Source organism: Ochotona princeps, chromosome 3 (assembly GCF_030435755.1).
Source record: "Ochotona princeps isolate mOchPri1 chromosome 3, mOchPri1.hap1, whole genome shotgun sequence".
NCBI classification, from domain to species: Eukaryota; Metazoa; Chordata; class Mammalia; order Lagomorpha; family Ochotonidae; genus Ochotona; species Ochotona princeps.
The window spans coordinates 77,687,017-77,700,019 of NC_080834.1; the positions used below are offsets into that span (position 1 = coordinate 77,687,017).

The following is a 13,003-nucleotide window of genomic DNA, read 5'->3' on the forward strand; positions in this document are numbered from 1 at the left end:
TACTTATGAGTAAAGTGGTTTACACTGGCACTGTTTTACTTGCCTATTTCTTGTCTCCTAAACTGAGGTAAGTCAGTTTCACCTGCAATTTTCACAGTTGAACTGATTTGCCTCTTCAGACCAGCAAGTTGTAAGTAACATACTTTAAACTTTACATGCTTGAATTTGTCATGCACCTCCATGACCGTGTGTTGAAAATGTTGAAAATCTGAACCAATAATCTTAAAAGGCTTTTCTGTGTCATTCAGTGCCAGCACTTCAAACATTGCCAGAATAGAAGAAATGGAGAGATTGCTGAAGCAGGCTCATGCAGAAAAGACAAGGCTGCTGGAATCCAGGGTGAGCTTGTTGTCTTTATGCCACAGCCCTACACCTGATTGCAGGAAAGACTCCCCCTTAAAGAACTTGAATAAGTGGTGTGATCTGGGAGTGGTCAGTCCTTCACAGCCTCATTTTGTTACTGAAAAGCCAAGGTGTTGGGGCCCTGGACTACGTTGCAACTTCCAGTGACTTGAAATACATACAAAGTATTGTGTCAGGCTGAACTGTATGCTTAGCCAGAGCACAGGGAGGGATTTCGTGTCTGTACATTCGCCCTTCCTTCCCAGTTTGTGCTGACTGCGCTATTGTAATATGAAAAAAATCCCATGTTATTGTGACTGTATTTCAAGTCTGAATCTGGACTTCCTTAGGAATCCCCAAAATGCCTTTGCATCCTGCCCTGAGGCACCTCCTTTCCTTTTCTAACTTCCCCGTGTGCTTCCTCCTTGAGCTTCGGCCAGGAAGCTGCAGAGCAATAACAGGAAGTGGAAGGAGCAGTAGCCCTGGTTGGAAGACAGAAGGGCTGGATCGCCTGACTAGTGCTGAGTGACAATTTGAGAGAACTTCTGTTAAAACATGGCAGGATGTGATCATAATACGAAGTGACTGAATGGAGTCACAACCTGGATTTTTTTTGCCACTTAAAATACCAATGTTTAATTGTTAATTACATTTAACTGTTGTGTCTCTGCATGTGATCGTTTTGAAAGCTAAGTTGAAATATTAGTTGGAACCATTCTATATATGTAACCATTATGTCTTACTAATGATATTTAGGAACGGGAAATGGAAGCCAAAAAACGAGCTCTAGAAGAAGAAAAACGACGCAGAGAACTCCTGGAAAAACGACTGCAGGAAGAAACCAGCCAGAGGCAGAAGTTAATAGAAAAGGAAGTAAAAATAAGGGAGAAACAAAGAGCACAGGTTAGTTGTGTAGCCTAATGGATGAGAATAGGTTGCCCCCTTGTGGTTCTTCTGTAGAAGACAGCCATTCTGTGTCAGGACAGCCTCTTGGGCACTGTGTGTTAGCAGTTAACATGGGACAGATATGAGTGTGCACCCAGAAGAAATGAGTATTTAAGGGAGTTACTAACTGTTTTCTCTAGGAATGCATAAAACATTTTGAAAGAGGGCTCGTTTTTCTGCTACCCATTCCTCGGAATATATTTAAAGGGAGAGAAATATCTTAACAGCTTCAAAAACTGCAGGTAAATTTTCTGCTGAAAACAAATGAGACACCCAGTGACCGGTATTGTGGCACAGTAGGTTAAGCCCAGCATGTGACACAGGCAATTCATAAGAACACTGGCTCGAGCCCCGTCTGTCTTGCTTGTGATCCAGCCGCCTGCTACTGCACTTGAGAAATCAATGGAAGGCATACTTGGGCCCTGCCACCCACCTGAGAGATCAGAATGGAGTTCTAGACTCCTGGCTTTGGGGTGTCCCAGTCCTGGTCATTGGCCATTTGAGAATGAAGCAACACATGGAAGATCTGTCTTTCTCTCACCCTCTCATTACTCTGCATTTCAAATAAATATTTAAAATAAGGGAGGGGGGGAAAGCATGCAAACTAAAGCTTTTGGTTGAGGAAAGGAAGAGGTACTATTAAACCATACTTTTACCAACCCAGCTTCTTGGTAGATTGTTAACAAAATGAGTGGTCATCGTAGAGCTGAAATCTCTGTTGTGATTATGATAGCTGCTTATAAAACATCTGTCTTCTGAGAATAAAATAAAGTTTTGTTAAGGACCTGTAGTTTCAGGCTCAAAACAGTTTGACCAAGATTTAGTAGACACACAAGAAAAAATGTGATTTCACTATTTGTCATACCTTCTGGCCGTGCAATCATGTGGTGGTTGGAGACACTTGTCGTTAAGGCTTTGTGTACGTTGAGATGTCAGCTAAACTGTGTCATCTGTCTGCAGCTGAGTATCCCAACTCAAACGGAAAATACTGAAGGGAAAATAGTGAAACTTGTTTATGTGATTTCATCATGTGCAACCCTGCCAGATTTTTATTTGCGAGTGAAGGTCACCCATGCCTGTGTAGTATCTGAAGCCAAAGCAGGAAGTGTAATTCTGTTTTCATCCGAATCACAAGCTTTGCCTCCAACTATTTGATTAGGTCACTCCCTCACTCATTTTCCCTCACCCCACACTCCAGGGGACAAGCGGACTAGTTATTTAACGGAACAATCATTCAGAAGTACAACCGATTTACCCTTCCTCATTAGAAGAATCTTCTCCCCAGCCAAAAGTAAAAGTAGAATAATTACATCATCTTGTTGCCTGAACCTGGGCAGTTAGCTGCTTGCACCAGGCCCACCTTGGGTTGCACTTCATACTTCTGCCTCCAATTTGTATTAAAATATGTTCTTTTATACCTGGCATGTACAACTTGAGTGGGCAGGTTGACTGTGAAGGTTACTTACTAGACACTGTCCAATCAACCATGTCAAGTCTGAGATTTCCTAAGGAGAGCTACTATTATGTTGTAGCAGGACTACTGGAAGCTTCCAGTAAAACAATCTTCATTTGCAGGGTGCAGCTCAGTCGGCTCCCTGCCTCCTTTCCCTGGGCTTGTTGAAGCTACAATGAGTGACATTTTCCCATTCTTTCATCTTCCCAGCTCCAGGAATGGAGCCTACAGCTCTGGGTTTGTGCACCCCTGCCCCATATTGCAGCACTCGCTGTTCAGACTCCAGGTCATAAGTGTTTTGTGTGTCTCACGCTCCTGTCATTATGCGGGCTTTGTAAAGCCCAGGCTTCACCTACAGTTCTCATTTCTAAACTCTCGTGACCTAAAACACAATTACTTAGAGATGGAATGCTTCGTGGACTCTTCCAGGCTCGTCCTCTGACACGCTATCTGCCTGTCCGGAAGGAAGACTTTGATTTGCGAAGCCATGTAGAGACTGCCGGCCACAATATCGACACCTGTTACCACGTGTCAATCACGGAGAAGACCTGCCGCGGATTCCTCATCAAAATGGGTGGGAAAATTAAAACCTGGAAAAAACGTTGGTTTGTTTTTGACCGAAACAAGCGGACGTTCTCCTACTATGCAGGTGGGTGACAAAAGATTTGAGGGATCCTCTGTTAAAGAGTAAACACAATAAAAATGCAGCTGAGATATGCAAATAATGAAATTAGAAATTAATGACAGTATTAGCTTTGTGGTTGTACATTAATTTTTTTTAAAATAGGTTTATTTTATTTTTGTTGGAAAGGCAGATTTATGGAGAGAAGGAGAGACAGGAGAAAAGATCTTCCATCACTGGCTCATTCCCCAAATGACCGCAACAACTGTAGTTAAACCAATCCAAAACCAGGAGCTTTTCCTGGGTCTTCCATGTGGGTGCAGGGTCCGTCCTCAACTGCTTTCCCAGGCCACAGGCAGGGAGCTGGATGGGAAGTAGAACAGTTGGGACATGAACCAGTACCCATTTGTGATCCTGGCACATGCAAGGCAAGGATTTAGTCACTGAGCCATTGCACCAGGCCTGGTTGTACATTCTTTTATGTTCAGAAAATGTAGTCCCTATGATATGAATTTTTGCTCCAGGAATAATAAACGTTGTGTGTTAAAGTGTGAATTAGTTTACTGTGGCTCTGAAATAAATTGATGTTCTAGTAAATATTAAACAAAAATTATTTTTAGGACAAAATATTATCTTTTGAAGGGAATTTACCTTTGATGAATTAATGTCATTCTATTTAAGTCACACACAATGAGTTACCCCTAAATGAAAAGAATAATTAATTGTAGATTATAAACCAGTGGATTCTTAAACAAAGAGAGTAAAGCTTATCGATAAACTACTTATGTAAGTAAAAGGTTTTTCAAAAATTCTGTGGGAGGACCCAGTGCGTTAGCCTAGTGGTTAAAGTCCTTGCCTGTGCCAGTATCCCATATGGACACTGGTTCAAGTCCTGGCTGCTCTACTTCCTATCCAGCTCCCTGCTTGTGGCCTGGGAAAGCAGCAGAGGATGGCCCAAAGCCTTGGGACCCTGTACCCATGTGGGAGACCCAGAAGAAGATCCTGGCTCCTGGCTTCGGATCAGCTCAGCTCCAGCCATTGCAGCCACTTAGGGAGTGAGCCAGCAGATGGAGGATTTTTCTGTCTCTCCTTCTCTCTGTAAATTTGCCTTTCTAAAATAAAAAAATAATTTAAAAAAAAAGAAGCCTTTAAAATGGAATTTAAAGGCAAATTTAGTGTAGTGCAAAATTTTTGAAATTCATGCAGTTTAAAAATTCATAGAAAAATTCTGCAAGGATTTCAGAATGTTTTGCATCAAGGTAAACATTCAGAATGATTTTATTTTCATTTTGCTTAAAAGGCATGGATAATACACACAGAGAGCCCCCAGTTACTTGCAATAACTAGGACTGGCTATGCCTGGGAGCCGGGAACTCAAGTCTCCCATGTGAATGAGAGGGTCCCAGTAGTTGGCCCATTACCTATAGCCTCCCAGAGTGAGCATTAGTAGGAAGCTTGACATGGGAGCATAGCCAAGAACCAACCCCAGGCACTTCTTCATGGGATATAGGCATCTCAGCAGCGATTTAATGGCTATGCTTAATGCTCATCCCTAGGGATGATAATAGTAATGAGATCATAATTTTTCCTCTCCATTTCCCTGTAGCAAACACACACCCCCAAAACACTTTTAAATTCCATTTGCCATACATTTTTTGATGCATGTTTATATGAAGTGACAGAAACATTGGGGGGGGGGCGGGGAGAATGGAATGATGGATTGTGGGAAACATGAGTGTAGCAGGCTTATTAAGAAGCCTTCTGTTTGCTCTTGGATTCTATATGAGACATGTGCATCACTGACCCAGCGCAGCAGCTCTGTTCTGTTTTTAGCTCCTAAAGAGCAGTACTACTAGATGCTATTAAGAAAAAAAAAAAAACACCCTGTCTTGTACTTATGAGCATCCATAGGAATTATTATGAACTGTGTCAATATAACATATATAAAATAGAGGGCAGTTATTTAGTCTTTCTTGTGAGGCGAGATGATATTTATGAAGATAGATGTGAAAAGCCAAAACATAAGAACCACGGGCTAGAAAACCACAGAATTAGGGTGAGGTGGGTGAGACACACAACCTTCAGCAAGGAGCCCTTTTTGTGGTTATCAGGTATTGTGGAAATGAGTGGGTAAGGAGCAGGTGTTTAGCCTAGTGTCCCACATTACAGTGCCTGGACTGGATTCCTCACTGTTACCCTTGGCCTTTTGTCAAATATCAATAAGCACAGTCCCCAGGCTTTAGTGCAAGCCGAAGGCCAGCCTGCAGCAGCCATGGCACTCAAATCTTGTGTGAGGGTAATGGCCCTGCATGTATGTAGGGCTTCATGCCTGAGTGCCAAAGTACACAGTTCCTGTGCACTGGCTCCTGTCTGCGGCTTCCTCCACACCAACTAGGAGCAGTAGGCTGCGAAAGAAATCTGAGGCATAGAAAACAATTCTATGATTAGATGGACTAGTGGTACCTAGAGATCTGGAATGAATGGCGTTATCTCATTGGTTTACAATACTGTCATTGATTCTTCTTAGCCCACCAGTTGGTTGTGAAGCTAATCATTCTCAGAGTTCCTCCTCACAGGAAACGCCATGCAAACACAAGTTTCTTCTTCTGTCTGCTTGAAAAACTGGCAAGACTGACTTTCATGTTCACATCCTTGTTTTCAGAAAGCAACATATTACATAGACCCATGATTGTTGCAGCAGTTATTTTGGCAAGTGTTCAAGACCTTTTCTTTCACAGAAATGTGTCAAAACCCACTCAGTATGGTGTTAATTAGGAGTGCTTCCCACAGGAAAAAAGAAATGCTAGGGCCTCAGTCAAATAAGTTAGGAAAATACTGCCTTAAATGTAATTTTAGATAGGAGGGTTTTCACATTCTCAGAGGACCATTATCTTATCACATGATTTTTTGATTATTGTTATTGGAAAAAGGGGGATGTTTACTTAGTAACAGATTCAAAATACAAAAAGTTGGTACAATGAAAGTTAAGTCTTTTTCACAAAGTCCTGACTTCTCGCTATTAAGCCTCTTTTCATTTTGGTCCATGCTTCATTTGGTCCATGCTTTTGGTACATTGTTCTATTGTGCAGTTGAGACCAAATTATCCCTCTGCTCATACACTATTTCACATAAGAGTAGTATTTCCAAGATATTTTTTCTTATGAGTATTTAACCGAGTGATCTCAGCCCTTTGAGCGGCTGTGTAAACTCCACCATATTTCGGGCGTGTAATTAAATCGATCCTTCGTTAAAGCTCAGGCAGACCTCCGGCAGCCTTGAGCCATCACATGTGCGCATCAGCACAAGCAGGAGTAGATCTTTATGCAGTGCAGTCCTAGAAGGCATTGCCTAGAGGGGTTTGCACTTTTAATTGCATTTGTTGTACTGATTGCCTTTCGAAAGGAGTGCTTTATACCCCATTGACAGACAGACAGATTTGTCTTCCTACTGGTTCACTCTGCAAATTCCTGGTAACAGCTGAGGTTGGAACCAGAGGCTCAACCCGAATTTCCCGTGTGAGCAGCAGTGACCCAGCCACTATCATCAGCTACCTGCTGTGGTATGCATTAGGAAGCTGGAATTGGGAGTCAGGGCCCAAAGCCAGGCACTCAGACATAGGATGCCAGCAGTAACTCAAGTGGCTTCTTAACCACTCTCAAATGCCTACCTCTAATCATGAGAATCACAGAGTGATTTCTCCATCCAGAGTGATAAAGTATTTTAATGCTCAACTCTCTTTACAGACAAGCATGAAGCTAAACTAAAAGGAGTAATATACTTTCAAGCCATTGAAGAGGTGTATTATGACCACCTTAAGAATGCTAATAAGGTAACCACATCCATTTTCCAAATTCCTAAATCTAAATGCAAATTTAAGTTAGGAAGAAGATTATCTTTGGATTTAAAGTCACTTCAGTTTGTTGTTGTAGAATAATGGGTAGTTATGATCAAAATACTGCTGGAAAAATAAACATTGAGATGAATATGATGGGTAATGTTTTTGTTGAAGAATACTTTCAACAAAGTGAGAGGATGTTCTATAGATACTGGTTTGGGATTCCTTGTAAAGTGACTCTGTCATGATTCTAGAATGGAGTCAGTATGCACGTAGGGAGGAGTTAGCAGGACCTTCGGAGAGCCAAGAAGAGGTTACTGTTTGTGAAGCACCTACTATCACCTGGGTACCCTGCATTAGCTTCACAGACTAGCCACCAGAAGACTATGAGATTTGTTGTTGTTGTTGTTGTTGAGAAAAACCAGAAAGGTTTTTGATTCTGAGAAAGGCATTGAAGAAAGGAGTTAAAAGTCATGGTGAAGCCAAAGTACTACCTACACAAATTTCTATAAATTGGTTCCTTTAAAGAGGATAAGACTGTTGCATATATTCATGTTGTTTAATACTCTAACTTCAAGATGTTTGTTTTACTCTCTTTTCTTTTTCTGCTTGTTAGAGTCCAAATCCATTACTTACCTTCAGTGTCAAGACACATGACAGAATCTACTACATGGTGGCCCCATCCCCAGAAGCTATGCGGATCTGGATGGATGTCATAGTTACTGGGGCAGAAGGTTACACTCACTTCCTGTTGTGAACTGAGAAGAGTCTGTTTCAGGGAAAACTGCAGTAATCTCTTACAAGAAAGAAGTCATATCCAATCCCAACAGACGGACAGAACCGACAGACCATCCTTGTAGCTGAATACACTCAGAGAGACCCAAAGACCCGTACGTCTAACTGTATATATTCAGAGCTCCTTTTATATTAATGAGACGTCATTTAAAAAAAAAAAAAAGGAAAGGGAGTTTTCATTCAATGTTTAATCATAAATATCAAAAGAAACCTGAAGTTTGTATGAAAAGAAAAACACTATTTCGATAAATAGCATCACTTATAGGAGCCTTTTTTGTAAACTTTTTAGAAATCAGTTGTTGGTTTTGGTGAAATAAGCTAAATTGTTTACAGAATGTCTGTATATATATACTTGGAAATGCAGAATTATTTTAGCACACAAATAATTGGCATTAACATTATTGGAAATAAGCTGGCTTTTTTTTAAAAATAGCATTTATAAGTATAAGCAAATAAGGGCTTGGAGGGAAATATGCTCGGGGAATTTTTTTTTTTTAAGTCCTGCATCAAAACCAAAGATTTGGCATGAATTCTGTTTAAGACTTGTAGTTTCAAGTTATGAGCCTCTTTTAGTGTAATTCTATTTAAAACCATCAAATACCCAGGAAATTGACTTTGCAAATGTGACCACAGCTTAAGTTACTGTACATATATGTTAAACCACTTTTTGTGAAAGACAAAAGAACAAAAAGCTGTGCATTTTAGAAAAGCCATCTTGGGCAACAGCCATTGTGCTACAGTGGGCAGGCAGGACTCAGGAACCTGCTCTGCTCAGTGTCTCCGTTCTTGGTTCTAAGAATAAGGACTCCTTAATTTCTTTTCAGTTGTCTGCTTTTGTTTTGTTGTGGAGCACACTAGCTAATTACAGCCTCACATGACACAACTATGAAATCACAGTTTTATATTCACCAAAGAACAGACCAATTAAAATACTTGTAGAAGTGTAGCTCTAGAAAAAAGTAAAAATGAAATTAAGCCTAACATTGTCATTGTCTGAAATATACTATTTTATTACCTATTTCTGCTCAATTAGCCTCTGTTTTTTAGAGTTAAATTAATTTTTGTTGAACAAAATGACTTCAGGCAAGTCTGTTTTATAAATAGTTTTTCAAATGCATTTATTTTAGTTTTGATGTTTGGATATTTTAAGTATGAATGTATTCTTTCTTAGATAAATGACAAAAGAAATAGCAAATAATGACATTACTTATTAGTACAAGGTGAAATTATAGAAATGTCTCTTTATAAAACTTTATCCAGCCTAATTTGGGTACATTTTTAAAAATTTGCAATGTAGTTGGTATAAAAGCATGCATGTTGCCAATACTAAGACTTTTCAACTGGATGGCACAAGATTGTACTTGAACAATGATGGGAGGAAAATAATGATTTTTGAACACATTTATTAAATATCTTGCAGTCACCTCAATTTTGGTAATGGTCTAAAATAATAAAATGCAATTGCAAAGGTATTGTTGGTAATGTAGATACAACTCTTATGATGTACTGTGTATCCTAATTAGCTTATATGATGTAGTCGACCTTTTAAGTATGTGTGTTAAGTATACTGACTTTGGATTAAAATGGTGACTTGATTTCACATTTGAAAATAAACTTTTTTGTTTGGAAATTGTCTATAATATGATGCAGGATGGTCTAATTGGTCAAAGTCAACTGTAGAATTCACAGAAGGGTTGTTGATTTGGAGTTTATAAACTAAAGTATTTAGAATTGCCTTTGGGTACATTTCTATTGCTACACAATGGGGTGAATTTTGAAAAAAAAATCTTACATTGTTGTGTTCATGCAGTTATTACAATACAAGGACTGTGTTTATTTTATCCTGCTGAAAAAGGCATCAAATGCTAAGTAAAACTTTGGGCTTTATTCTATGAGAACTTCATTTGTCTCCCTAAAGAAAGCAGATTTCAGCATCTTAACCACGTATCTTTTATTATTATTATTATTATTTATATTTTTATTGGAAAGTCAGATATACAGAGAGGAAGATCTTCCGTCCATTGATTCAGTCCCCAAGTGGCCACACAGCCAGAGCTGATCTGATCCAAAGCCAGGAGCCAAAAGCCTCTTTCATGTCTTCCGTGGAGGTGCAGGGTCCCAAGGCTTTGGGCTGTCCTTGACTGCTTTCCCAGGCTACAAGCAGGGAGCTGGATGGGAAGTGGGGCCATTGGGATTAGAACCGGTGCCCATTTGGGAACCTGGCGCATGTGAAGTGAGGACTTAAAGCCACTAGGCTATCGCACTGGGCTCGTATCTTTAACTCTCTACATGTAATGAAGCAAACATTAACAGTGGGCGTCCAAAGGACTGTATCTTTAACTCTCTACATGTAATGAAGCGAACATTAACAGTAGGTGTCCAAAGTGGAAACACATTTGTTTACTTCAGTGCCATCACTGGTAAGTAACTGAAGTCCAAATATCTTCACTTACTTTAGCCACAAATTTTTTTACTTTATTGGGCAAGACAGAGAAAATGATCCCTGATTTCACCAGGGTTTTTTTGTGTGTGTAGAGCTCTCTCCACTGTATCATGTCATATTTTTTCATTTTGCTGCACGTAAAATGCAAGAGACAAACATAGGGAGATAAATAACTGAGACAATATTTATAACTTTGCAAAGATTTCATGGAGAAGTGTTTGTTGTTAAGATGTAAGGGATGGTGAGGCACCATTTTTGTGACTTAGAGCTATTTTAACTCTTCAAGCTTATTGGAGGACTGGCAAAATGGCCCAGTATCCTTTGGAGTATGTCCTGAAATCAAGTGGCTGCCTTTACTATTTGGAAGGCAATGTACCTTCTTAAAAAGAAACCTATTTAATATTAATTTATCCAACTTTTCTGACACGTTCCAACAGGACAGATTCCCAAAACACCATAGACAGCTAAACTCATTATGTTCAAACTTCCCTTCTACATTGCCATCAGTCATTGCTCCTGTTTACAAGCAGGGTGTAAAGTGGCTTAAATAGAAGTATTTTACCAATCACCACTTAAGCAGAACACCAGATCTGGACTGGTTAATGTTTGAACTTCCTAGAATTCCTTGAAAGGGTGTCAGAGCTGGAATTTCAAGGCCCTGGTAGTATAATTTATTCAATTGTCTTGCTTATTGTTCATTTTCTTAAAAATCTGCTTGCTTGCAAAACTGGCATGAATTCTTATAAACTAGAGCATTTCCCCCCCTACAAAGTAGTCACTAATAAGGGAGAAGAGCACTAGATAGAACTTGAAGATGTTTTTAAGATAAATATTTTTTAGAAAAGATTTTACAGAGAGAAGAGGCAAAGATCTTCCCATCTGCTGGTTCACTCCCAAAATGGCTGTAATGGCCAGAGCTTAACTAGTCCAAAGCCTGGAGACAGAAGCTTCTTCAGGTCTCCCACTCTGCCTTCTCAGGCTGGAAGCCGGGACCTCGATGGCAAGTAGAGCAGTCACTTGAACTGGGCCCCTAAGGGATACCAGCACTTGCAGTTGGAGGATCAGAGTGTTGAACCATTGCATCCACCCTGAAAACAACACATTTTAAATTGTAATAGATGTGGCAACAGTGATAAAAATTTTCAGTAATTTGTATTCTGTGTAACCACATGTGACAGTTCCTAGCACTTAAAAAATATTTGTTTGAAAGGCAGATTTTACTCAGAGAAGAGATTGAGCTTCCATCTGCTGGCTCATTCCCCAAATGGCCGCAAATGCAGCTGATTGAATCAGAGTTCTCCAGAACAGAAATGGAGCAGCCAGGAATGAGCCAGTGCCCCGGATGCACAGAGCTCCACCAAGCTCCTAGCATCTTTTACCAGTTTTACAGGTGGAAAGAAAACGGAATGCAGTGGTCATGGTGTGATGGCTCTATTGGCTAATTGTACCCTTTCAGGCACAAGGATCTCATGTGGGGGCCTATTCCTGTCACAGATGCTCCCCACTTCCCATCCAGCTCCCTGCTTGTGGCCTGGGAAAGCAGTCGAGGACAGCCCAAAGCCTTGGGACTCTGCACCAGCATGGGAAACCCAGAGGAAACTCCCGGCTCCTGGCTCCTGGCTCAGATCAGCTCAGCTCGGCCATTGCAGCCATTGGGGAGTGAAGCAGAGAATGAAATATCTTTCTGTTTCTCCTCCTCTTTGTGAACCTGCCTTTGCAATAAAAAGTAAAATACTTTTTTTTTAAATGGCATGCATTTTTTGCAATTCATATTCTTCAATGATTGAGGCTGCAAATCCTATTTACCTAAACATTTTCCTATTCATAATTGCTGTCCCATCTATGGGATTATGAATTTTTTTCCAGGATGTTTCTTAATTACTGAGGCAAACAGAATATGACTTCTTAACGTATCTATGCTGCAAAATATTTTTTCAGCCTTATTTGACAAATTGTCTTTTGCCATCAGAAAAACCTAAATTCACAAACGTCGTTATAACCTGATGGTTTCATTAACAGATACCAGTTTTTTGTTTTCTCAGGGCTATAAAATATCTCCTAAAGGCTATTCAGAACTCTATTTTTGATTCTTCTGTTGAGTCCATTTATCTGTTGGAACTGATTTTTGCAGATAGATGAGGCAGAGCTCTAGAACAGAAACAACTCTCAAACGCTGAGGGAACAGCCAATGTCCAATTCCACACCAAGTATTGACACAGTGAGAGCACAGTCAGAATGTCTCAGCTTTTCCACACCGGTTAGTCGTCAGGGATCACAGGGACTTGAACGCCACAAGCCCGGTATTTCCTTTATGTCGACTCCCTGAAATACGTTCCCTTGCCCTAAGCACTCGGGACACAGCTCCTCTCTGAAATTCTAGTTCTGGAACGTCCACCAGCCCGAGGTCCGCCCGGCTCAGCCACTCGAAGCATCCTGGGCGATGACCCCGAGCAGACGGCTGGGCCGCCTACGATGCATGCGCGCCCTCTGCGCGTGGGAATCGTGCAGAGCGCTTGGGGAAACTTCCGCCCACCGGCCCGTGGCGCATGCGCAGCCTCAGATCCTGTG

The 13,003-nt window shown here is 40.6% G+C and overlaps 1 protein-coding gene across 15 annotated transcripts in view; it reads left to right on the forward strand.

Annotated features, from left to right (window-relative positions):
* PHLDB2 (pleckstrin homology like domain family B member 2) overlaps window positions 1-8,951 on the forward strand; it is a 105,521-nt gene extending 96,570 nt beyond the window's left edge. For all 15 annotated transcript variants that reach the window (XM_058661855.1, XM_058661856.1, XM_058661860.1 and 12 more), the window contains 5 exons: window positions 249-339; window positions 1,099-1,245; window positions 3,170-3,389; window positions 7,106-7,191; window positions 7,814-8,951. In XM_058661855.1, the coding sequence (XP_058517838.1) occupies window positions 249-339; window positions 1,099-1,245; window positions 3,170-3,389; window positions 7,106-7,191; window positions 7,814-7,954 (685 nt within the window). In that variant the 3' untranslated portion in view covers window positions 7,955-8,951. The remainder of the gene's footprint in view (window positions 1-248; window positions 340-1,098; window positions 1,246-3,169; window positions 3,390-7,105; window positions 7,192-7,813) is intronic.
* Window positions 8,952-13,003: the final 4,052 nt, after the last annotated feature.